This window comes from Macrobrachium rosenbergii, chromosome 13, assembly GCF_040412425.1.
Source record: "Macrobrachium rosenbergii isolate ZJJX-2024 chromosome 13, ASM4041242v1, whole genome shotgun sequence".
NCBI classification, from domain to species: Eukaryota; Metazoa; Arthropoda; class Malacostraca; order Decapoda; family Palaemonidae; genus Macrobrachium; species Macrobrachium rosenbergii.
Window position 1 is genome coordinate 43,063,913 of NC_089753.1, and position 27,500 is coordinate 43,091,412.

General features: G+C 37.2%; 3 protein-coding genes across 6 annotated transcripts in view; 1 reads left to right on the plus strand and 2 right to left on the minus strand.

The window, feature by feature from the left end:
* LOC136844773 (acid-sensing ion channel 5-like) overlaps positions 1 to 3,115 on the minus strand; it is a 27,397-nt gene extending 24,282 nt beyond the window's left edge. Inside the window, exon 1 of the mRNA XM_067114010.1 lies at positions 2,683 to 3,115. The gene's annotated coding sequence lies outside the window, so the exon portion shown is untranslated. The remainder of the gene's footprint in view (positions 1 to 2,682) is intronic.
* The window catches only part of LOC136845238 (uncharacterized), a 211,881-nt gene continuing 186,263 nt past the window's right edge, over positions 1,883 to 27,500 (plus strand). For all 3 annotated transcript variants that reach the window (XM_067115326.1, XM_067115327.1, XM_067115328.1), the window contains exon 1: positions 1,883 to 2,761. The gene's annotated coding sequence lies outside the window, so the exon portion shown is untranslated. The remainder of the gene's footprint in view (positions 2,762 to 27,500) is intronic.
* LOC136845240 (glyoxylate/hydroxypyruvate reductase A-like) overlaps positions 21,770 to 27,500 on the minus strand; it is an 84,233-nt gene continuing 78,502 nt past the window's right edge. Inside the window, exon 9 of one of the 2 annotated variants that reach the window (XM_067115330.1) lies at positions 21,770 to 23,367. In XM_067115330.1, the coding sequence (XP_066971431.1) occupies positions 23,224 to 23,367 (144 nt within the window). In that variant the 3' untranslated portion in view covers positions 21,770 to 23,223. The remainder of the gene's footprint in view (positions 23,368 to 27,500) is intronic. The other variant, XR_010855122.1, reaches the window with a different exon arrangement.

A 27,500-nucleotide genomic window follows, 5' to 3' on the forward strand; every position in this document is an offset into this window, starting at 1 on the left:
GAGTGGCCTTAGGTAAGTAATGAAACTATTATTTTTACTCCCTAATGAAGATGAGTCTGTCAGGCTATCCCTGTCGTTGTTCTGCGAAGTAGCAACAATGTTATCTCTTTTTTTCTGGGTTTTTTAAAAGAAAATTACTATGTATGTAAGTACACACATATAAACAGTATATATATATATATATATATATATATATATATATATATAACGATAGTCACCGACAAATGACGGTAGGTGACCACTCATTAATAATACTAGACGCCGATGACTATCACAGCCACTTGCAATTTACCTCGTTAGTCTGGTGGTGTCACAATAAGTCCCGATGGAGCAGCAAAGCGAATGATTATATCATAGAAATTCGTTTTCTGTCTAGGAATACCACGCTTACATGAATACATGCATAAAAGTTACATTGACTTTACATGTACAGTAATCTAAATGCATGCTGTATGTATAATTTGTGTATGTTTTCTTTGTAGATTAAAGGCGTTTCCTCGATATCAGAAAATGAAACTGATCGGTATCATAACAAGTTTTAATCTTCTTAAAAAATTGGTTGTCTGGAAGAAAAAACGCGCACAGACGCCAACACGCAACCTACAGTAACTTGCCTACTGAGAGAGAGAGAGAGAGAGAGAGAGAGAGAGAGAGAGAGAGAGAGAAACCTCTAATGACCGAATAAACACGGTTTCTTGAAGAACGGGAGGTAATGAGAGCAAAACAAAAAGTTAAAGATACTTTTTTTTTGGCAAGTCTATCAAGAAACGTTTGCAGGACAACCCCCCCTCCCCCCACCCAACAAGAATCTTCGGAAGCCAGTAGTACTTATGGTTTCAGGGGAAATATCCCAATTTACATATCACATTTTGGAGAGTCAGTCCTTTTTATTTCAAGGAAATATACCTTTTCATGTTCATCTGAATAACGGCAGGATAATTATTAATATCATATAACTAAATAATAATGAAGCAAATAATTTGTTAGGGCGTGGCACTATTTCGTGTATTTTTATTACATAATGAGCTATTTCACAATTATCGACACCGTCGCCTCAAACGCCGCATACGGTCTATGTGAAATTCCGCCCAATCATGTTTTTCCTGCGCATTATCTTACACGAATCAGCACTCATCTCCAGCCTCCCCTCTCGTAGTTGCCATCGAAGTAGGTCTGGGTCTCCTAGTATCAACAGGAGTTCAGCTGACATTAAGCACATACAACACTGCGCGTGGTTGTGCAAAGGAATGTCCAGACTGTCTCCAATCTACCTATCTGTAGTTTCCTTTATGGTCTCTTTACATTTTACTAGAACTGTTGGTATACATACATACATACATACATATATATATATATATATATATATATATATATATATATATATATATATATATATATATATAATAAACCATAAAGTGACAAACATGTTTCAAAGGAGCCATCCCCAAATAACTCAAGGTTTGTGTCTGTTATTTTCTAGATTTTTGCGTTGTTTTCTGGATCCTGCGCTGGTTATATGTTACGGATTAACTCGTTCGCTGACCAAATACTGTAAAGAGATATTGCCTAATAATATAAGGAATCTGTAACATGATGAGAGAGAGAGAGAGAGAGAATCTCAATCGTTAATTCCAAGGAAATCGCTCTCGACATTGACATCTCCTCATGGGACAGTTACAACTTACAAGGCTAGCCAACTTACCGGTTGCACAGTCCTGTTTGTCACATACTTTTTATATGTTTTATTCGCATAATAGCAATTTAGAATTACTATATACTCAAGTCAGTACCATAATATAAAACAAATTATTGATATCTTGTGTTAAAATGCATTCCGCAAGTATTGCATGAACAGTGCTAGTTGGCAGGACTGTAAACATCCACCAACGTCTCTACTACTCGTTACTGGGCGGGAGTCTCCGGGTTTCCTTTTGAACTTAGTGAATGTGCTACTGTCCCGAACGTATTTTGATATTTTGCTATCATCTTGATTATCATTTAACCAAAGTTACAAAATCAGCAAAGGAAAAATATCCGGCGGAAGCTTCGTAAAACCAGTGTAAACAAAGTGACAATTTAAAGGTGGTTAGAGCCTGTGTACAGTCTTGGCTATGAGGCTAATCGTTCCCGTTTTCATGTTTTACTTCATTTCGTCACTTTCTTCGTGTGAATTTTAAGATTTCGTTGGTATGTTTTTAATGTCTAAATTTTAAAATAGAGTTTGTACTATTGGTACCCGGAACTTTCAAACTTACGATACATATAGTCAAGGCATAGCCTATTAGGCAAGTCACTAGCCTGGCTCGAGTGATATGGGTTATCAAGGTATATCATCTACTGAAGTAACCTAATGTAGTGTAGACTATTCTGATTGCTGTCTGGAAGTACTGTAGCTATCAGCTTGTAAAATAGTTAATGCCTACCGGGGTTAAAAGCCACTTCACTTGTCTTTGGTAATGAAACGCATGTCAACAGCGAAACCCGTATACACTCATCTCTAGTAATGAAAAGAATTTCAACAGCGTAACCTAGATAGCGTAAACGTAACCGATAGCTAACTTCGGTATAAATACATTTTTAAAACCACGAAGTTGCGCATAAGTAATAAATATGAGCTTGGTTTACCCGTGGCTTAGTGCATAATTACCTGAAGTTGATACATGGAGGCCTAAGTATACTTACCATCAGATCATGTAAATTAGATGAGCTAGGCCTATGTGACCAGTGCTTTTCTTCGACGTGGACCAAGCCGATTCTGTAGGTGAGTATTCCATTTACTAAAGGTTTTATCAGAACAACTGTCGATTTAGATGCTGCCAGGTGTCAGTTTTCATGTTATGCACTAAATAATAATTTTTCCTGAGTCAGCAGCTGTAACTGTCACAATTGCTGTAGGCTACAGGTGTCACTGTTACCTTTTCGGGTTGGTTCAGTATACTGCAGGTTCTAAGCCTTTTTGGTTCTCCAGAATTGGTTCGTTGGGTTTTGGGACTTCGGTAGAGATGTAACGAATTTTTGTAATAAACAGATAAGAGAGATAGAACTAGAAAAAGTTACGATAAGTGTGTTAGTAACTGGTTCTGACAGCAACCCAAGGTTAGCCTAGGTGGTTGTAGGCTATACCATTAAACTTGGAATTATGGGTAATGTTTATGTTCGAGTTTAGATAGCGACAATTGACTCCTTTGAATCATAATGTACGTTGTGGTGCCAATTAACTCTTATTTATGGCATTTTAATTTCAAACGAACATTACAACCATCGTTGTATCGTTTTGTATTGAATTTCTTTATGAGTTAAGTGTGTAAATTTATAACCATCGTTTTTGTTGAAGGTCAGTTTGGAGCATATTGTAATATAGTTTCATAACTAAAGGAGCATGAGGAGTACACATGAATCATTATACTGTAATTGTTGTTTATAATTATGTATAGTCACCTGAAGGAGGTATGTATGCTTTGTACAGTATACTCGCAAAGAATGCGTATCAAGCAACTACAACCGTCTGTTGAAGTCATACTATGTAATGTGTTTGCATCATAATTTTATATAATGATAGTGTCTATATTGCAAATATAGGAATTCGAGAAATTGACAATTGCTGTTGCCTTTTTGCGTCGTAACCACAAAACGAAGGAGAGGAAACCAAGTTTCAAAACTATAAAACACGATGGTAAATCATTTCCCCGTACGAATAAGATAGGGTGACTAGGCCTATATAGTGCTCTGCCTTATTGTAAGGGGTTTTTGATTTCGGTGCCGTAGTCGACAGGGTGTGGGCAGCTGAATGCGTTTGTTTAACAGGTAAGTCTTTGAGGTTGAGTTTACCTGGTTAGCGAATGAAGGATTCTATTTGGTTTCGTTATACTGTAAATGGTCTAAGCCAACGCGGTTGAAACAATCAAGTTTTCAGGTTTTTTTTTTTTTCCCCGAGATATATCAGAATGTGATTTTTCAGAAGGTGGTGGTTAGAGGAGGTAATTTTGAATTCCTCGTGTATGTGGTAGTGGTGGGTGGGTGGAGAGGGGAGTGTTGCTTTAATAGTCGCCTCTAGGTGGGGGTTGGCTAGTAGGTGAGGGGAGGGTACATGTATTCTCGCGATTTCATGTTGCAAGTATCAGACAAAAAGGCGCCAGTTGTCAGTATATGCTGGGTACGTAGTAAGAACTATTAATTTGGGAGTTTTGTCATTTGAATATAAATTAAGGTACACTTGAATAAACCTTCGATTGCTGAAAGTTACTAAGACGTCTAATTATGATGTTTGGTGACAAGCGTCTGTTCCCGCTATTCCTTGATAGAGTTTATATCGTGATTTAAATTTTCGTTAGACTCTGACCCAAATTAAGTGGTGACGAAGATCCGATACTTGTACTTATATAACGGAAAACTTAGGAACGCTCATTAATATAATGCAATTTAGCTTCATTTGTACTATTTTGTATGCAATGTTCCAATTAGAAAATGCTGCAGGGTGTATCATTAACTCTGGATAATTGACACTGTTGTCTCGGTGAGTTTGCAGTTGCGAGGTGACGTCAATGCTAAGTGTTAATTCGTTGTATGTTGTTAGGTTTACTTTTCGAAATGTATCATTGGCTTGTGAACGTATTTACCATAATTTATTTGCTACTTTTGTTAATCTTGTTCTATATTTTACTTTTTTTGTTTGTTCTGTCCACTCTATTAGTTTCTTGTTGGAATGTTTTCAGTAATATGTATATATATATGTATATGTATATACATACACGCGCGTGCATGGTCATGTGACTACTTAAGTCCGTCCTGTTCATGTAAGATAACGAGTTTCATCAACAAAGAAAGCGTTAAGAAAATTAAATTACCATATCTATGATAAAGAGCAAATTAAACTAAGTAATGATGATGGGTAATAACAGTAATACGTGGGTAATGAGACATGTTTTCAGAGCAATAAGTTGTGTCATTAAATGGTCATTAAGTAAATGAGGTGAAGAGTTTTCAGGGATATATCTGTCATTCATTGTGAATGATTTATAACAATGTGGTCTCCGAGTTCGCTATTTGTTTTGCTTTTCCTGACGAAGACAATCAGCTGTTATATATTGTCATTTTGGTTATTTGTGTTCGAATTTTTTCCTTAGTTATAATATTATCTGTCAAGAATTCTTTTTATGGAAGAACTTATTTTCGTAGTCAACAGCTCTTATCGAAAACTGCAGCACAAAACATTTTATAACCCATGCGTAAGGTTATGTTCAAATGTAATTCTTAGTTTAAAAACAGACCCGACCACAAAGTGCAACACGTATTAGCCTAGGAAAGGTGAAACTTACTAAGCCCAATCGCTGAGCATATTACGTAACGTTAGGTCTGTGGACATGCCATTAAGTGGAACTGATAATTCATCTCGGGAGGTCGTGCGGAACATGACTATGTCGTTACTCTGGAAGGTTTAGGATCTCTTTTCGTGCTTCTATTCAGCTGTCTCTGCTGAAGAGTTAGGGTTATTGCTTCAACATTTCTGTCAGCCTTTAATAATTAGGCCTATTGCTTCAAAGGTTCCGACAACCTTCAAGAGTTGGCTTAGTGGCTTTACCTTTCAAGAGTTACGTCCATTGCTTCACCAAATCTGTCATCCTTTGAAAACTGGGTCTGTTGCCTTACCAAATTTGTCAGCCTTTGAAAGTTGGGTCTGTTGCTGTACCAAATCTGTCAGCCTTTGAAAGTCGGGTCTATTGCTTTACCAAATCTGTCAGCCTTTGAAAGTTGGGTCTATTGCTTTACCAAATCGGACAACTTTACTCTGACACATATTTGTCTCATTATTGGAACGATTAATAAGCTTATGATTGAGCACAGCGGATGCGAATAATATTAACGAAAATCTGTTCCGGTTTATCATCTCTAGTAACAAAAATAAAGGCATAAAGGAAACAGTGTTTTATTGGTGGCTAAACCAATATATTTAAAGCGTGCAGTATTTACAGCACTGAAATACCAAGAGCAAGGCCTTAGCTAAACTAGAGCTGCAAGAGGAAGAAAAGAGTAATGGGATGTCTGGTGCCTCAAGCTTTTGAGCGCCGAAAATGGATGTTCGTCCTGTCACTTTTATCTCTAACGGTCGGCATATATGCAGTGTCATATTGTAGGACAGAGGGTGCTCTGACGTATTGCTTCCTGAAGTGTTTGTTATTTACGAAACTCTGATAGATATTCTTTCATAAACTTACAGTATTTGTATGTATATTTGAAAAGAAAGAGGACGCTCAAATTCTATGAAACCCGCCGTCATTCAGTTTCGGTTAGCAACGCTTTAAACGCGTTTTCTATACGTAGCATCCCCATGTTTACAGTGATATATTACTCTCCGACCCGCGTCAAATTTGCATTTATATTTGGATTTATTTGACAGGCCCCTTGACCGAACGGCTCTCTGTTAGTCTGGAAAAAACATAAAAACAGGTATATTGCGAATTTCCGTATGGATGCGCAGTTTGAAGAAACGTGGTATGAAATGGGGCTGGGGGACTTTTCCCTCTCTCGTTTGATAATTCAGTAAAATGTAGAAGTCACCCATGACTAATGGTAGTATGCTGTAAGCTCCACAACCAGGTTTTAAGCTCCACAACCAGGTTTCTTAGCCAATCACGTCAGAGTAGGAGTTTCTGTAGGATATTATTACAACATTCCAATTATTGTCACGCGCTTCGAAAGTCAGTAGGTCTGTCATACCAAAGATTCACGAAGCTTTCAAGATTTCATGCCTGGGATGGCGGTTCCCCCAAATGATGTTCACTAGTCCGAGTAAAAGATGTTGCCTTTGACGTAAATAAACAGCAGCTTCGGTACTCCTGAGAAAATACATGGCGGACTACAGTCAGTGCTTGATATAGGCTGTAAGAAGTAAGTCCATATGACAGACTCTCTCTCTCTCTCTCAACCTTACTGAAGTTGCTGAAGTGTTTAACAGAGCCTGGGAGCTTTGTGTGAGCCTCCTGAGGAGTAGGAGTAGGGTTAGGATGAGGAGAATATCGGAAAATAGTCGACTGTTTAACAACTAAGATTCCTGAAGTTTTTCCTTTGATCTGTAGGAGTCACAAAGGTCGTGACGTCAGTAGGCCTAGTCTGTTGAGAGAATTGGAACGTATTAACTTTTATCGTTTCCTTGAGAGTTGGTCACGGTTTTTTATCCTTTTTTTTTATTTGTTCCATTCTGTAATTTACTTCATTTCATGTTATCTACTGGTTATTTTATTTACTTTAGTCACCTTGGCCTTTGCATGATATATATATATATATATATATATATATATATATATATATATATATATATATATATATATATATATATATATATTGGGTACATTCGGAAATATTGGGTATATTCTTATTCTTTTTGGACTTTTGAAGCCCACAATTTTTTTTAGGGCTTCTGAGATCATCTGGGCAAGTTATTAACCTAAGGTCATTTAAGATATTTATAGAGAAAGAATATGAAGATATTAGAACTTATTTTAAGAGAGTAGGAAGTTTTGAAAGCATTCTGTCATATATGGAGAACGTCTGCGACACATAAATTCATCTCTGGACTTCGGAAACCTCTAATTTTTCTAAACTTAAGGAACTTTTTAAACTTTGACTTAGAAAATCTGAATTTATAGGATGCTGTACAATATATATCAAATAAATGAACGTATGGTTTTACTATACTTGTATTGCTTGTTCACACTTCACCTTCTTGAAGATTTGGCCTTAGATAGTCCCATGTGCTAGGTACCAAATGCCCCAACGCCGTAGGGGGATAGTGCCGCCAGTGCACCTCGTGCGGTGCACTGTAGGCATTACTTAAGGTTCTTTGCAGCGTGCCTGCCTCCACCCCTAGCTGCAACCCCTTTCGTTCCTTTTGATGTACCTCCTTCCATGTTCTCTTCCTTCCATCTTACTTTCCACCCTCTCCTATCAACTGTTTCATAGTGCAACTGCGAGGTTTTCCTCCTGTTACACCTTTCAAACCTTTTACTGTTGATTTCCGTTTCAGCGCTGAATGACCTCATAGGTCCCAGTGCTTGGCCTTGGCCTAAATTCTAGATTCAGTTCAGTTCCAAATGCCCAATTTAGCTCCGTCTGAAGAAAACCAGAAAAGAATGGAAGAGGGTTGTATGCCTGCTCGTACGTGCCTAATTGTGGATACTCAAAGTTTTAAGAATTTTTTTTAACCATGTAATATCGTAATTAAGGAAGTGACGTAAATCTACAAAATTAATTATTATTAACCTCATACTGTGTATGATTTTTTAAAATCATGTGTGATCATAAATAAGGAAGTAATATAAAAGTGTAAATTTAATCATTAACCAGTGTATGAATTTCTTTGTAACCATATAGCGCATCGTAAGTAGGGAAGTAGTATTAGATTATAAAATTACTTATTAACCTTTCTTTATGCTGTCAAATTTGGACCAACTGTGTAATTTATTTGAAGCAAAATTTGTGCGAAATTGGCAATGTCTTTGGACGACCTTCCGTAGGGGGAATAGTGCCGCCAGTGCACCTCACGCGGTGCACTGTAGGCATTACTCAAGGTTTTTTGCAGCGTCCCTTCGGCCCCTAGCTGCAACCCCTCTCGTTCCCTTTACTGTACCTCCATTTATATTATCTTTTTTCCATGTTACTATCCACCCTTTCCTAACAATTATTTCAGTGCAACTGCGAGGTTTTCCTCCTGTTACACCTTTCAAACCTTTTACTGTCAATTTCCTTTCCAGCGCTGAATGACGTCACAGATCCAGGTGCTTGGCCTTCGGCCTAAACTCTATATTCCACTCCATTCCATTACCCGACGAATCAGACACCTTGGTAAAAACGACTTTCATTAAACATTCAAGCAGTCCTTAAGCTTCGTTATACCGTACTCTGAGACCCAAAAGTCTTCCTTCAGCTTGCATGCTGACTCGCACATGCAATTGCCAAACAGATGAACGCAGAAGCACTTACAAGTGGCAGTTATTCAGTCTGGCGGTAAATTGCAGTCTCGTTCGACGCGTTGCCTGCGTCGGTTACATAGTTGATTAGATCGATGTTATAGGCTAGTTGGAGAGTTGATATTCGTAGTTATTTGTCGTGGGGACGTTTCAGATCTGATTAAGGTGACTGTCGCGACGGCTGGTTGTCTTTAGGTAATGGGATTTCAATGATTAAGGCTGGTGTAGATAATTGGGTATTGTGGTTTGGGGGTTCCTGTGTTTTATGAACAAAATATTTACCTGTCATATATATATATATATATATATATATATATATATATATATATATATATATATATATATATATATATATATATATATATATAACTGATACCATTATTAAGCAGTCCCCAACCTAACAATACGACACAATGATCACTTACACATTCGTACTTTAACTGGTAAAATGTAGTATATTAATTATATTATATATATATATATATATATATATATATATATATATATATATATATAAGAGAGTTAGAGAGAGAGAGAGAATGATGTTTTTAAAAACGTGTAGAGAGTTTGTTATAATATTTATTTGTTTATCATTCGCGTCTGAAAAGTTGGGTGTAAAGTATATATAAAGACTAGCGAAGAAAACAAATGGCACTCCTTGTAATTCTCATCACTTCTTGGTCGTCTTTTCACGCTGCGAAAAAGAAACGTAAGAGAATTAAGTCCATTTGTCACTCCAAGGAGCTGTTGGTTATTTTGCACTCGACGTGTCGTCGATGCCGAGACATTCGTTTCTGTCACTTTCACTGCAATTTAACTGCAGTGAGGAATTATTATAAGGTTATACACTTACTCTGCTGGTTCTAGAGTTTAACAATCCGTTTCTTGTTTAACAGGAGCTTAGAGTAATTTAATTTCAGGGTGTTCAGTAATTCCCTTGTGAATGACTGCAGCTCGCACTAGACGTCCAAGGGTTTGTCCCTTTTTTTGGCAAAGTAGCGAATATGCATTATTTTTTTATTTCTTATAAGTTTTATTCAGTTCTCTTGCGTGCTACAACGGATAGCACTTTCATCATAGAATACTAATTTATAAACGACTTCAGTAACCTCATAATAAAACAAGTAAAAAATGCGCTGAAGTTTCTTCGGTCCAATCGAGTTTTCTGTACAGCGTATAATGCTGTATGAGCGGCGGCCCATGAAACTTTCGCCACGACAAGTTCTCTCTTTTTATTTTTTCTGAATTTTCACTTTTCATTCTCCAAACCTAACGCCAAAGCAGCCCAGATTTCACCCCCATGACTTGTCCAAACCTCAAGCTAACTCAGTTCAGTGACCCGGTGATGGCCTGTCCTATAGTTTGCCAGACGAACGGTCTTGGCTAACTTTAACCTTTAATAAAATAAAGACTGCAGAGGCTAGAGGGCTGCAATCTGGTTTGATGATTGGAGGGTTGATGATCAACATACCAATTTGCAGCCCTCTAGCCTCAGTAGTTTTTAAGATCTGAGGGCGGACAGAAAAAGTACGGGCAGAAAGAGTGCGGAAGGACAGACAAAGCCATCTGAATAGTTTTCTTCTATAGAAAACTAAAAATTGTCACTGAGACTTGCAAATAAGCCGTCCCTTTTTCAGGCAAAGTGTCGAATATGCTATTTTTATTTATTTATTTATTTTTTTATTATTATTTTTTTGGAGTTATCTGTATCGACGGCGATTTTATCATGGACTTCTTGTTTCAGCAAAGCATCGAGTCTGTCTGTCTCACTATTCAGGATGTATGGTGAGAGAAACACTGAATACTTAACTTAAACAGGAATTCATTGATAAAATCACCGTCGATGCAGATAACTAAAAAAAAAAACTGACTCTTTGCCAAAAAAACGGACGGTTTATTTGCAAGTTTCAATGACGATTTATATAAATTACGAAGGTACCGAAGTCGCTTATAAATTAGATACTCTCTGATGAATGTGCTATTCGTTGTTAGAAATTTAAAATAATATAAAGACCTCATATTATATGGGGAAAATATTACGAATCTCATTATTATTGTTTCATTATATGAAACCTACTCACATGGAACAAGCACACAGGGGCCATTGACTTAAACTTCAAGCTTCCAAAAAATGTTGGTTTCAATCCGTCACCGCAGACGCCACACTGCAGCAGTAACTGATCAGGGTACAGAGTCAGTGATTTTTCATCCCCCTGCGGGAGACACGAACCCGCGACATCTGAGCGGCATGCCACGACAATAGCTACCATACCAGCATGAAGAGAGTCGTTTAAATGTAGGCTACTGAGAATAAATATTGTTGACAAGTGAGAGTCTTCTTACAGGAGAAATAATGTCTGGAATTATGATATTGTCTCATTTGAAGAGAAAGACTTTATAGGTGCAACTCTTTCATTAAAACTTTTGTTGAATAGAATGCATAAATTACAGGTCTCTAATTAGAATGAAGTCATTAGGCAAAGGACGTCTAATAGAGGAGAATATGTAATTAAGTCTCATCTAGAAGGAAAAAAGTCTAAATTATGAGAGTACTCCTTTATATTAAAGACTTGGTTGTAAAAGGGTTTTTGATTCAAGTCTTCAGTTAAGAGGAGTTTTAAGAGCAGATTTTATATTAGTAAAAAGTGTTTACAGAGAGGATCCTTTAGAATAATAGATGTGTTCATTACAATCTTTTTTAATTTTTTTTCTGCATACTTATTGGTGCTCTGCAAAGAAATTTAAGTTTATTGTAATAGATAGAATAAAACCCTGATAAAATTGTGACAAAGTCGAACGTGAGATAAAGGTTTAGAGTAATTATAATATGCTTCCATGCCCTTGGCCAATCTGATCCCATGCTCTAGTAACGCCAGTTTTTATATCAAATCAGTTAATCACCTCAAAATTCTGCTTTTATGTGGTGGGCTTATGATTTCCATCATGGTTAGGGTTCAGTCTTCTCCCTTTTTTTTCAGAAATAAGGTACATAATTAGCTTTGATTAGTCGTCACGATTATGATCAGCAGAGAAAATTTCCTCGCAGTTAAAAAGGAATATACGGTACTTTGTATAGTAATAGTTTGTATTTTCATGTATGTAGTGTGCTTATATATACTGCATTACATATACCTAATAGAATTTAACTTATATGTTTATGTATGTAATATATATATATATATATATATATATATATATATATATATATATATATATATATATAAATATATATATAAATATATATATATATATATATATATATATATATATATATATATTATATATATATATATATATATATATATATATATATATATATATATATATATTATGTACAGTATATATGTGTGTGTATATATACTGTATATATATATACCTGTATTTATGTATATATATGTCACGATGCGTTCCAAGTACCTGGTTATTACACAACTAATCACAAAATTCAGCCAGATACCTGAACTCTTGTAACAATAAAAATTACAACTGAGTACTCTAAAGGTAATAGTGATCCATTAAAAAGCTAATTAATCACTTGAAAAAATCAAACTAAGTTTATCAAAATAGTGTGAGGTATCAACCATTAAACAAGAAATATACTAGAATAAAAGGGCATCACTCCATCGAACAGCTTTAACTGTTTCCCTTGTGTTAATTCACTTCAGCAAAACTAAAGGAACAAAACATTATCACTTTGCCTTAAGCACACAATTAATCCTATCCACTGGGTGGTCAATAAACGAAACACTTTTTTAAAAACACTCAATACAAACATTAATTTTTAAATTCAAAATTTATAATTAGAATTCACAATCTGAAAAATTTACTATTACTAGAAAACAACACAAAAATTTTAATTAATTCTCGAGTTAAATTATTAAACAAAACTAAATCACAAAACTATAATTTAACAAGAAATTAATTTAAGCAAAATTTAAACTATCAAGAATTACTCAAGATTTGAAAAGAAAATCTTAATAAGTGAAAATTAAATCAAGTATGCAACTTTAATTATCAAGAAATATTTAAAATGCTAAGTAAATAAATCTTAAATCACCAAAATATAAAATGTGAAAAATCAAGAGATTGCAAACACAAGAACACACAAAAATACATGACAGATTTACCAATAATAATTTCACTAAAGCAAAATTTCTCTAAAATACCTTTTTATACCATGGTAATAATAAGTAAAATTCACTTTGCCTTACACAAGCTTGTGAAAACTTTTGCAAAATCCACAAAACACACTTTTTATCTGGCGATGTTACGGTTTTTCTGAAGTCAGATCTCAAAAGCTAAGATTGAACCAGTGACCAAACAAATATTCTACGTTAACTTCTCTCTTTTGAAGGAAGAGATAGAGGGAACCAACTTCAATGGTCTCTAAAATCAGAATGAGCAAATTTCTGGATTCCAGTGGGAAATGAAACAACCAGGCGACGGCAGAACAATACATGATCAAAGCAACACAATCCTACAAATCATGACTTAATCAATTGATATATATGCATTTACTCTCAAAAAGGCATATACGATTTGAGCAGAAAATCATATGGGACGAAGCTCCTAACGAGACAGTGACTGGCCAACCACAAAAGGCACGCTTTCAAAACAGACGAAGAACCAAAGTTGGTTTTCAGAACAGTGCATGAAACATGAAATCTTTCGTCTTCTCATATGGGACAAAGCTTCCCATGACTCGATTGCTATTCCCGCGCTAGTTACCTCGTTATCCTCTCACAACAACCGAACCAAAACGCGACATCACGAGTACAGAACGCTTGTTGCTATGGGATATAATGTGGGTCACATACAGCACTACGTTACTATTAAAACATATTAATAGTCCTGAATCACGCTGTTAAGTTATCTAAAGCATTAACTCTTTTGTGATTTGACATTACACTACATATTATATTTCAACAATTATTATCATTACACATAATACATGATAAGTAGAAGAGTAAATATATAAAAACTATGGAAGGATATACATATAACAAGGCAATATCGTGAAAATATATATATATATATATATATATATATATATATATATTAAAATTAAATATGTATTTATATGCTTGTTTTTTCCTTCTATCTCGTCAAACCCCTCAGTCCCCCTCCCCCCCTTCCCAAATACTGCTATCATTCCACCTACTCTTTCCCCTCTCTCCTCGCTTTCCTACGTAGAGAGGACTTCCCCACTCCCACCGATGTTCGTGAACTTTGTTCACTTTGTTCAAAGAAGATTTTTTTTTCCTTTTTCGAGAGATATGAAAATAGTTTTTGCATAGTCCAGCGAGTTGAAATTTGTATTGACCAGTATCTTCTCTCTCTCTCTCTCTCTCTCTCTCTCTCTCTCTCTCTCTCTCTCTCTCTCTCTCTTTGTAAAAAACCAGATAACTCTCTCTCTCTCTCTCTCTCTCTCTCTCTCTCTCTCTCTCTCTCTCTTCTCTCTCTCTCACTGATTGTTGTCTCTCACTCACTCTCTCTCACTGATTGTTGTGAAACCAGATTACCTACAGTTTCTCTCTAACCTTCAACCAATCTCTCTCTCTCTCTCTCTCTCTCTCTCTCTTTCTTTTGGTTGTCGTGAAACCAGGTTACCTACAATTTTTCTCTCTCTCTCTCTCTCTCTCTCTCTCTCTCTCTCTCTCTCTCTCTCTCTCTCTCTCTCTCTCTCTCCTTTATTTGTCCCTCCGAAGAGGCCTCCTTCACGACCTGAATTTCTTAAAAGAATGTTAATTGGCTCTAAATATCTTCGAGTAGACAAACTGGTCCCCAAAGTTGTTTCAGGGGTTCCGAAAATGATAGAAAGTTTGAGAAAAAGTTTCGTTCTTCATTTAATTAGATCGGTGTCTCGCTGTAACCCCTGACTTTGTAACGAGAGAGAGAGAGAGAGAGAGAAACAGTGTACCTAGGGTTTTCATAAAAAGGGCTGGTAGGGTATCACGTTCCTTGAATATTCTTGAACATTATTGCTCATTTCCATGCAGGGAGAGAGAGAGAGTAAAATTTGGTTGCTAGGTCATCATTTTCAAGTTGATGTAATCGCAGTAGCTTCTACAGACAGGTCAGTCAGCTGAGTCAGGCCAAAGGCCGTCTTGAAATAGGTCATATATGATACGCGTGGTAGTATGGAAAATCATGTGTTTTATATTCTGTGTATAGTTGCATGTTTGTGTATGTTCTGAGTATGTGCATACATTTACTGCAGTTTTATCTGCTTCATTGTAAGATATAATTATAACCCTATGAAGAGTTTATCTTTTTTCTGTATTTCTATCTGTGTATACAAACATTCATGCATTTATTCCCTCATACATAATTTATGCATGTGTGGTTGTCTTGTTTTTCCTGGAGGATAACACTGGGGAATAAATACGGTAAAGTGGTGGATTAAGAAAATGAGAAGGTTAGAAAACAAAGAAAACAAAATATGTCGTTTGAGATGCAGATGAATGACGGAAGAGAAGATCATGTAAAAGAATAAGTGAGGATGAATATGATAGTCAAGAAGAGAGAGAGAGTAAGAAAAGACAAGTAACAAAAAATAGAGGGAGAAGGTGAGCAAATATCTCTCTCTCTCTCTCTCTCTCTCTCTCTCTCTCTCTCTCTCTCTCTCTCTCTCATAGAAATGAGCAGTAATGTTCAAGAATATTGAAGAAAAGTGATACGCTACTAGTCATTTTTATGAACACCCTACGGATATTGTTTCTCTCTCTCTCTCTCTCTCTCTCTCTCTCTCTCTCTCTCTCTCTCTCTGGCCTACGAGAGAGAGAGAGAGTTAATAAGACGTCAGACTCTCATCCCAACAACTGCCATTTATCTTGCATGGCAGAGCAATTATCTTTCGATGGGGAGAGAAGAGAAAGTTACTTCCATGGACTTTGAGCACATATACGCAAGGGTAGAGGGAGGGGGGTGAGGGTTAGTTTGGGGATACCCTGGGGATCTGTATATTTTATATACATATATATATATACATACTGTATATACAGTATATATATATATATATATATATATATATATATATATATATATATAGATATATAGATAGATAGATAAACAGGCAAAGAGAAAGAGTGAGATGGAAAGTACCACAAGGAAGACGTTAAAGAAAAGGTAATATCTACATTAAGCGGTTTCAACAGCGTAACAGTCACTTCCACATTCTTACTTAAACTACTGAATCGTAGATGAACCATTTGTGCAGAAAGCTTCTTCAACACTATCCACTTCATACACCTAAACAGAATTTTTACCAGAAGTGCATCGAACCCCTACACTCACGCACACACTCAGCCACTCACCTCTATATTGCACTGACTCACATACTTCCTGAACATTGAGGTCATTCCTTTCTAAGACACTTTACGCAGTCTATCCACCCCCCCCCCTTTTTTTTTTATTAGTCTTCCTCTTCTCTTTCCTCCTAACATTTCCGAATTATAATTTTCACCGAACCATCTCACAACAATTAGCCGCATTCTTTCATCTGCACTATACTTTTTACCTTTCTTTTAGTGTATTTATTCCCATATCCGACTAATTCAGTTCTTTCCACGCTATATATATATACTAGGCAGGCAATTCATCTGAACTACTTGAGCATTTTTCTTTCATTATAATACAACATGAACACTTCACTTGAGCATTTTTCTTTCATTATAATACAACATAAACACTTCACTTACATAAAGGAGAGTTGGTACAACAATCCTTTCATACATTCCACCAGTGATAGAGAACTGAGGTTGCATTTGTAAGGTGTAGGGGTTCGATTACCCTCTTGCTGCTCACTTTACCTAGTCGACCCAGCAGCCGTAGATGGGTACCAGTACGTAGCTGAGAGCCAAAGTGATTTTGACTCACCTGTGGAGGCCTTTCAAGTGACAGCTAGGTTAGCAAATTTGACTATGATCATGCTACGAATAGCTGTCTTTGTTCCGTTGTAGTTTCACAAACGCTAATTGTCTGGGGAATATTTTTGTTGGCGTTATCCATCTTTGCAAAAACGAGAATGTTTCGTTCTTCGACATTAATTTCATGTCGGAATAGTCTTAAATAAGAAGCTGGTCAGCGGTCAGTAGGGAACATTCATAGCTTTAGCAACACTGAGTAAAACTAGTTTGGTGGCTCTCGACAAATGCATTTTCAGACCGTACTGAAGAGTATTATCGTACATTTAGTGTATATATTTATTTGTGGTGTATTGGTAAAAGCCCCTGTTATTTCATTTGTGTGTGATGCCTATAATTTCTGCTGATATTCGTGCCATCTTTTTATTTTATTTTTCATATTTTGTGGACTGTTTATGACTGATAATATGTTCCAATCAATTTTCCGTTTCTGAGGTCATACTTTATTCAAGTATTTGTATCATGAACAAGCTATCTAACCTTTCCCATATTGAGCCTCAACAAATATTCGTCTCAGCACATTCCAGTCAATTACCGAATCGCTTTGGCAATCAAAACAGAACCTCATCTCTCGCCTTAGATCAGCTGCCAAGTCCCAGGCACTGCTTACGTAGCCGTCGCGTTTCTCTGTCTGAAAACTTCAAAATCCCTTTGGGTAATTTCGCTAAAGCGAGCGTCATTCCCACTCCCTTTAACTAATCACCTGCGTAAACAGTCATAACGTATCCCCTCCCCCCCCCCCCTCCTCCTCCTCCTCCTCCTCCTCACCAACTGCTAATGAAATCATCGGTGAGGGGATGAGGGCGAATGGAGATACGTATATGCTTCTGTTAACATCTTAATGACCTCTCTCTCTCTCTCTCTCTCTCTCTCTCTCTCTCTCTCTCTCTCTCTCTCTCTCTCTCTCTCTCTCTCTCTCTCTGTGAGTTTGTTGAAATGACGAAGTTGCAGTTGATTCCAAAGCCAACTATACTTCTGTGTCGAGAGGAGGAGCCGCTGACAACTCAGACTAAGTTGCAATATCAAATCTTCAAAATTAATGTCGCTAGAGCCGTCCCAAAAATCGTTTAAATGTCGTTGTACCTTCCATTAAAAGTTGCCAAAAAATATCACTCCCAGCCGTCTTCCCCTTTTAATTTGATTGTATTTATGTTATTGTTATTATTATTATTATATTATTATTATTATTATTATTATTATTATTATTATTAAATCTAAATTCCGTGGCAGTCTTTTATGTGCAGCGTGTTAAACAGGGAAATACTCTCCGTAAGGGGTTAGTGCCGTCAGTGCACTTCATGCGGTGCACTGTAGGCATTACTTAAGGATCTTTGCAGCGTGTCTTCGGCCCCTGGCTGCAACCCCTTTCGTTCCTTTTACTATACCTCCTTTCATATTCTCCTTCATCCATCTCACTTTCCACCCTCTCCTAACAATTGATTCATAGTGCAACTGCGAGGTTTTCCTCCAGTTACACCTTTCAAACTTTTACTGTCAGTTTCCGTTTCAGCGCTGAGTGGCCTCATATGTCCCAGTGCTTGGCCTTTGGCGTAAATTCTATATTCAATTCAATTTAATTCAGGGAAATACAGTAATATCTAATGGCAATACCCAGAATCCTTGAGATAGGAACATTATTGGCATCGAAAACCACGATAGAAAATGTTATCAGAATGTAAAAGACTGCACACTTGACTCAAGTGATGAGCTAATTCAACTTTCTTCGATTCCTGACTTTTTAGTTTTCTGTAAAAGAAAACTATTCAGATGGCTATTTGTCTGTCCGTCCGCACATTTTCTGTCCGCCCTCAGAGCTTAAAAACTGCTGAGGCTAGAGGGCTGCAAATTGGTATGTTGATCATCCACCCTCAATCATCAAACATATCAAATTGTAGCCCCCTAGCCTCTGTAGTTTTTATTTTATTTAAGGTTAAAGTTAGCCATGATCGTGAGTCTGGCAACGCTATAGGACAGGCCACCACCTGGTCGTGGCTGAAAGCTTCATGGGCCGCGGCTCATACAGCATTATACGCTGTACAGAAAACTCGGTTGCGCCGAAGAAACGTCGTCGCAGATTTTACTTGTTTGAATTGGAAAGCAGTCTGTCTCTCGCTCAATGGCTCCCCCGCTTTTCACTTAATGTGTTTGTGTTCCTGTAAACCACAAATTTTGGCAGAAACTGCTCTTATAATATTTGCGAAATAATTTTTTTTATTATCACCAGCTGCCTCAAGCAGTTTTTAAATGTACCTTGTTAAGACATTCCTTGCGAAAACGTTAAGCACTGTAAACCTGTTGTTGCCATTTTCAGTGTCCATTAGAAATATGGAAAAAATTACGAAAGCAACGAAACCTTTCTCGATTCGTGACAGTAACCTATGTTCTGGTGATTGGATTGCAAATGTATCAGCGATTACGTAGTATTTTGACAGATGAGAATCAGTTGCTAGGCGTACTTAAATTGGGCACTTGTATGGAACGTACCGCGATCTGCAATACCTGAACGTAATCAGTTTAACCATACAAAACTTAAAAAACATCAATTATTTCATGTATTTTATGTCATTTATCATTATCATTTTCGTCTGCAACTCTACCAGTGTTTTTCCTGTGCTTTATAGTATTGTAGGCTGAAGTAGCAGACTGACTCTAACTGAGGATTTTATATGATAATTTAGGAAGCCTTATACGCCAATTCGAATGGCTTATTACAAAACCAAATTACTCCCAAAGCGTTTGTACTGAATTATTGTAGGTCCATCGGGGCAAAGAAAAGTTTGGTTGTAATTTCCCGCTGCTTCGGAATGCTGTACTTTAAAACATTGTTGTATATATCTTGCAAATGTAAGTTTTAATGGGAAACTTCATGGCAGACTGTCCCCCGTGAGCTGAATTGATTACTCTTTATTAGGAAAGACATTATTAATGGAAGCATAAATACAGGTACTTTGAATACCAGTATAGTTCCCGAGTGGAACTAATCTGAACACGTGTTCTGGGGAATGATTAGGTTCCCTCTCTTGACAGCCGCAGAGCCACCTAGAATACAATTCAATCTCTTTATTCAATTGGTGAATTACTCAGGAGGAAGAAATCCAGCCTTTTGTCACTATGGATCTTAGTTTCTGAGCAGTGATTTTATGAGATAAGGTTGCTTAGGCTACCTCCAACCCATGTACGTATTTTGTAATTACGAGATTTTTTTTTTTTTTTTTTTTTTTTTTTTTTTTTTTTTTTTTTTGAGGGGAGTGGGTTGGAAAAGCATGTTACCCGGGTAGAAACCCCATGGATACTGGATATAGCCTGTTGTAAAAGACTCCGTTTGATGTGAATTTTATGTATCCCCCATTAACAAAAGGAGAGAAAACCAGAACTATGTAATAGAAAATTGTAATTTTAAGGGTGACTTACTTAGTTTTCTGAAGTGTTATTACAGGGTGCATTTTGGGGGGGGGGCTGATAAATTGGTAACTTGCGATGATAAAGTATAATTTTGTAGAGAAATTTGTCGAAGGCATCGGTAGTAAGGACTTTACTATTTAGTCAAGTATTCGTAAACGTGATATTTAGAGAAAATTCCACTCTCTCTCTCTCTCTCTCTCTCATACATATTGACACTAAAGTGAATTTTGCTAATCACCTGATATGTTCATTCCTTATCCCATCTCCTCTCGTCATTCCACTCCATCTCTGCATCCTCATTATCGCCAGGTCTTACTTATTTTGTTCCCTCCAGATTACCAAATTCACTGCTTTAGTAACCACCTAAATGATCTACAAATGATCAAGCCAAATTGGGGTCAGCTGAAGTATATACGTTTCTGTTGTTAATTTTGTTCTTGGGGGCTTCTTCAGCATCATAGATTGCTGTTGGATTGTGGTAAAAAGACATTTATATGTGCTACAGGGAATGTGTGAAATCAGGGATTTCACGAAATCTCTTGGGATTCTGTGAAATGACCAATTCCCTTCGGAACATTTGATCCCCGGGGGCTAGTACTAAACATGGCGAAACAGTGATTCATCTACACTGTTTTGCCGTGTTTAGCACTAGCCCCTGGGGGTCAAATGTGTTTCGCTGTATTTAGTACTAGCCCCTGGGGAGTCAAATGCATTTAGGGACATTTGATCCCCCTGGGGCTAGTACTAAACACGGTGAAATACATTTGACCCCCCAGGGGCTAGAACTAAACACGGTGAAATACATTTGACCCCCCAGGGGCTAGTGCTAAACACGGCGAAACAGTGTAGATGAATCGCTGTTTCGCCGTGTATAGTACTAGACCTCAGGAATCAAACGTTCGTAAGCTAGTTGCTCATTTCATAAATTCCCTGGGGATTTCGTGAAATCCCTGTATCTGACACATTCCCTATAACATATATATATTTGCACCAAGCAGCAGCAATAAACATAACAGCCCATTAATCTGATTTTTTCTGCATCTCGGTCTTTGTTATATGTTACCACAATTATTATCCCTCTTTTCTTTGTGATATTTTTTTTCGTAATATTTATTTTTTGTTTCATCCTTTATCAGCGCTAAGTTATGTTGTCAAAACGTTAAATTAATAGTTTGTTATGCCCCTTCGTCATAACTCTCTTGAGAAGTTTATTTTTTTTTTTACTAGAATATCATGAATGAACGATCTAATATCTCTATATTCCTGTTATACTCCCATTGCCAGCTTGAGAATTACCTGACGATATTTATTCTGTATACGAAATGTTCCAGTGTTAAAGGTATATTATGTATTTTGTCATTTAGGAAAAAGAAAACATGGGCGCTCGGCCCTCAGCATCAGATTCGCGTGGATTTTTCAAGCCCGGCGTTTCCTCTCGCAACAGATCGAAGAGACGGCATGAGGACTTAAACTCCAGTGGCAGAGTGTATGCTTTATTACAATAAACATTATTTTTCCCATTTTGTAAAGGGAGCGGTATAGGTCAGCAGTCACAGAGGCACAAGTATAAACATTTTCAAATCGATGAGTTATAGTTAATTACACTTAGGATTTTTTTTATTTGGAAAATGAAGCGGAAAAGGTTAGTAACCACAAAAACACAGTTATGTATTTCCTTGTATATTTCGGCGGGTATCCTTCTTCTTCTTCATGTTTATGAACTATCTACCTGTTGGCTTATTAGGATTTTTGTTTATATGTTTGTACGCAAAACAGTTTCTGAATATTGCCAGTGTTCGCACATGACAAGTGTCAGGTGAGCACTCTTGATGTATATCAGTTATTTTCGCAAGTTGTAAAGAGATTAAGTGCACGCATTTACATCTTACACTGCGTATGTATTGCATGCGTTTGTGTATGTATGCTTGGGGCAAAGTTTCAAGTTTGTTGTGTACTATGTACTCGTTTGTTACTTGCTATTTTGCATCGTGTATTTAAACTTTTTACTTTTCTGAAAAGAAAACTATTGTGCCGGCTTTGTCTGTCCGTCCACACTTGTTTGTCCGGACTTTTCCTGTTCGCCCTCAGATCTTGAAAACTACTGAGGCTAGAGGGCTGCAAATTGTGATGTTGATCATCCACCCTCCAATCATCAAACATACCAAATTGCAATCCTCTAGCCTCAGTAGTTTTATTTTATTTAAGGTTAAAGTTAGCCATAATCATGCATCTGGTAACGATATAGGCCAGGCAACCACCCGGCCGTGGTTAAAGTTTCATGATCCGCGACTCATACAGCATTTTACCGAGACTACCGAAAGATAGATCTATTTTCGGTGGTCTTGATTATACGAAGTACAGAAAACTCGATTGCGCCGAAGAAACTTCGGCGCATTTTTTACTTTTTTTTTTTTTCAACTTGTAAGTGAAAATTTTGCTTGTAATCTTGATTTAATTAGTTATTGAACTTTATACATGAAGACGTATTGTAACGTGTGTACGGGTTATATATAGCCTACACACTTAGTTTATTTTGTAAGTGAGCTTTGTGTCAGAAAGCTTATTTTAATTTGGTGTTTAATCTTGAAATAGGTAGCGTGCTTTGTGTGGTTATATGGTACATAGTTAGCGTGTGAGAGTATGTAGTTTGATTACATATTTCAGTGTTAGTTTTGAATAATGTATGGTGTGCATACTCAAATTAGCAAGCAAAGTCCATTGTGTATATAATTATAAACAAGATACAAATATTATGTTGTTTATAAACATCAATGTATTTGTTGTTCACCTCAGGTCACACATGATTAATTCAATTTCAGCCTTTGTAGGATTCACAGACCTCAATTATTTTTTTTTTTTTTTCCTAACTCTCATCTATCTCGAAGCCCTGTTGCGGATCCCATTCAGCTGAAGTCTTCATATCAAGCCCTCGTTCAGTATCCAGCTTCCCAGCTGAAGCTTCCGATCAGAGGTTTCCCCTCAAGGTATCTTGGGTAATTCCGACAGAAGCACTCCACTGTGGAAGCCACCCGGTTCTCAGCTGTCCCATAACAAGCCAGGTGTGGAGTTATCACCACCTTGTGGAAAAGAAAAAGAAGCGTTGTCACTGAAGATGTCAGTAAAAAAAAGGCTCGTCACTAACCGTTAGGAAAAAGTTATCTTTAAATGGTTAAATATTATTATTTCCAGTTTGAAGAAGACAGAATTATAAAAAATTATACCAGCTGGTGATAAATTCTCTTCACCTGCCGGTTATGAAAATTATCACGTTTTAAGAAAAGTTTTCGCCGACAGGTTGAGAAAACTTTTCACCAACAGATAAAAAAAAAGATAATCATCATTGCAATTAAAATATTAATTAATACCTCCTTGCAAATCAAAGGTCATCTCCACCTGGTTAAAAACTTATAGCCCCTTAGTCAAAAGTTGGTTAGTATCCCAGGCCTCAGACCAAACATCACTGCCCCAAAACTTGTTGCAAGTCCGGGGAGTCTGATGCAAGTGGCATTAAGTGAAGAAAAAGTATACCTTAGTTTTACCAGACCACTGAGCTGATTAACAGCTCTCCTAGGGCTGGCCCGAAGGATTAGACTTATTTTACGTGGCTAAGAACCAACTGGTTGCCTAGCAACGGGACCTACAGCTTATTGTAGAATCTGAACCACATTATACCGAGAAATGATTTGCTATCACCAGAAATAAATTCCTCTAATTCTTCATTGGCCGGTCGGAGAATCGAACGCGGGCCTAGGAGAGTGCTAGCCGAGTACGATATCGACCCATCCAGTGAGAGATAAGTTTTGGGTTAAGACCCTGAAGTTAAGTTTTACAAATGGGAGTAATTCAGGTCATCGAAAGACCCAAAAAATTAAGGTGGGAAACGGCATTACAGTCGTTTAAGCAAGCATGACTAGAGTAGTCGTCTCCACAGTGTCTTTCATTCACGGAACATCCGTCGAAAATAATAGAAAGTGTAATGAGAACATTCACGCTGGTTAGTACTTGAAGACTAATTGCCTTAGGAATATATATATATAAATATAAATATATATATATAAATATAAATATATATATATATATATATATATATATATATATATATATATATATATATATATATGTATGTATGTATGTATGTATGTATGTATGTACGTACGTATGTATTCACAAACACTAGCACCGAAGAGGAATTACAATCGACAAGTGGTCCGTCACTTATAATTTGATAGTAAATCTGCACGGTATAATGAAGTAAACTTACAGAAACGTAAGAATGTTAATGCAATAAAACCGACCCAAAACTAACTTAAGGATTCCGTTAGGTTACCTGCCATAATTGTCCATCAGTTTAACTTGACATTCATAATGTATTAGCGTGGCTAAGAAACAGTTGGTTACTTAGCAACGGGACCTACAGCTTATTGTGGAATCCGAACCACATCATAGCGAGAAAACCCCACAGCTGCACTTGTGAGTAACAGAGGTGTTGGACAGCAAGATTGAAGAAAGGAAGGCGGAATGGAGGTGAGGTAAAAGGCTAAAACGTGGTTGCAGCTAGAACGGACGCTGCAGTCACCCTTTAGCAATGCCTACAGCGGACCGTTTGAGGTTCACTGATGGCACTATCTCCTTACGGGGCATGCGATGTGTTGATTGGAAGGCTTTTCTCAAGATTGGGGAGGGGAATATCAAAGTCAATCGACCTTGGGCAACCTTTCAGTAAGACTTGATTGGCTGTCAGTTTGGAGGTACTTTACGCACAGTGATAACTTAATGCAAGGCCTTGGAACGCATTAAAGAAATTGGTAAATCGTAAATCTCAGCCGGGAACCTTTGGTTTCTTATGAGATTTGACATCCCCAGTCGTTTCCTTATTACTCTATATTGTTATGAAGGGGGCAGCCACCCGACGCAACTTCGTATCATTGTGATAATTAATTTTACGAATCAAAATAACATTAAAGGAACGGTCAAGAAGAGGTGAGGCGATTCTTGCCGTAAGTACGAGAATAAGACTACTTACCGTGGTTTGTCGATAGAATCTTAACCTCAAACGAAAAACTTACACACACAACCACAAGCGCGTGCATCCTCACACATGTATGTATATATATGTGTGTATCATGTGAATATCAAAGTATGGAGCTGCCCATTGTAAAGAGTAAAGCTATATATATATATATATATATATATATATATATATATATATATATATATATATATATATATATATATATATATATATATATATATCACAATTTAGCCTTGTACTTTTACAATAGGTAGCTCCATGCTTTGATACACCTACTCAGAAAGAAGCCCCGTTGAAACCTTGAAACCTTCCTCACACTTTTCATGCCTTTCACCTACATTTTTTTGTGCATACACTTGCCTTCCCTAGATATGTTATATATATATATATATATATATATATATATATATATATATATATATATATATATATATATATATATATATATATATATATATATATATATATATATATATATTTACTGTGTATGCTGGTTGTGGTTCAGTGGTAAGGTGCTGAGCTGGCAACAGTAAGGAAAGTGGGTTCAACCCCGGCCCAGCGCCAGCAGACGGTCTAGCTTTGAATGGGTGACCTGAGGTTAAGAAAAGGTATGGGGCTACCCCCTTCGCCCTTCAAATCACTAAAAACTCTCCCTCTGAGGCCACCCTCAAGGAAACTTGTATACTTGACTTTTGTATTCGTGTTTACATCTCTCTGCTCTTTCCTCCAAAAGTAGTTCCATTTCACAGTGCAAGAAATAGATCTGCGCCAGTTAAAAAGGTACTAAAAGTCACTTGAAATTTTCGTCAATCGAATTTCCATAAAGTTTCCGATTTCCCTCAAAGACGATTTGAGCGCCAGGCAGTGGAGCAGGAAGGGCCTTCGCTTGTCATGTATCTTCATAAGCTAAAACTGATCTTTGAAGATTATTTTTTAAACTGCCTTAACCGGTAGAATGTGGCTGCTGAAAATGAAACTTGCTTGGGTCGCAGGAAAAATGCTCCGTAGGGGGGTAGTGCCGTCAGTGAACCTCACGCGGTGTGCTGTAGGCATTACTTAAGGTTCTTTGCAGTGTCCGTTCGGTCCCTAGCTGCAAACCCTTTCATATCCTCTTTCTTCCATCTTATTTTCCAACCTCTCCTAACAATTGTGTTATAGCACAAATGCGAGGCTTTCATCCTGCTACCCCTTTAGATTCTTTTTTACTGTCAATTTCCCCTTCAGCGCTGAAAGACCTCATAGGTTCCAGTGTCTGGTCTTTGGTCTAAATTTTACAGTAGCCTACATTCCATTCCATTCCACAGCAGAATTGGAGCTGATAGTTTGGAAGACGTGAAATGCTCATAAAGGGCATTCCTTGAGGACTTGCCCAAGGGCACTTCCTTAAATGGGAGAATTAATGATGAAAGAAACGGAGTGAGGTCATCTGCAGTTCTTCCTCATAAATGGGTGTTAGTGATGCAGCAACAATCTGCTGTTATCCAGCGGAGATCGGGAGAGGAAAGTCGGTTTTAGTATATGAACGATGCTTGTGCATGCATGCCTCTTGAAAGCAGTGAAGTTTCAGTGTTCAGAAATTAACTTTAGATGGGAAGGGGCACCTGAGTTGTTTTACAAAGAGAAAGATTGACATTGTGTTGATAAATTCTAAGATTGGAGATGTGAGATTTTCCTTGGTCTGAATAATAAAAAAAAATTACTACAATTAGAATGATTAGCATACTTTTTTTTTTTTGGTTTGACGAGATTCAGGCTGTGAAGCCAAGCACTGGGGGAAAGAGAGTTGGAGTGGTTGGACAGCAAGATAGAGAGATCCGTAAAAGAAAGGCGATGTACGAAGATCTAAAGGTGGAACCGGGAGAAAAACCCCACATTTGCACAAAGAAGTAATAGTCAGAGAGGTTGGATGGCAAAATTGATGAAAGTAAGCGGGAATGGCGGTAAAGTAAACGACTAAAGAGTGGGTACAGCTAGGGGAGCCGAAGGTACGCTGTAAATACCGTTCAGTAATGCCTACAGTACACCACGTGAGGTGTGCTGGCGGCATTACCGCGTCCACGGGGATACAGTTGCCGTGGTCAATCCTCCCTCCGCTTACGACGCCATATAAGGCAACAGCGAAATTTTATGTGAAATTAGCTGAAACATTTTATTTTCATCTCGAAGTGAACATTATGT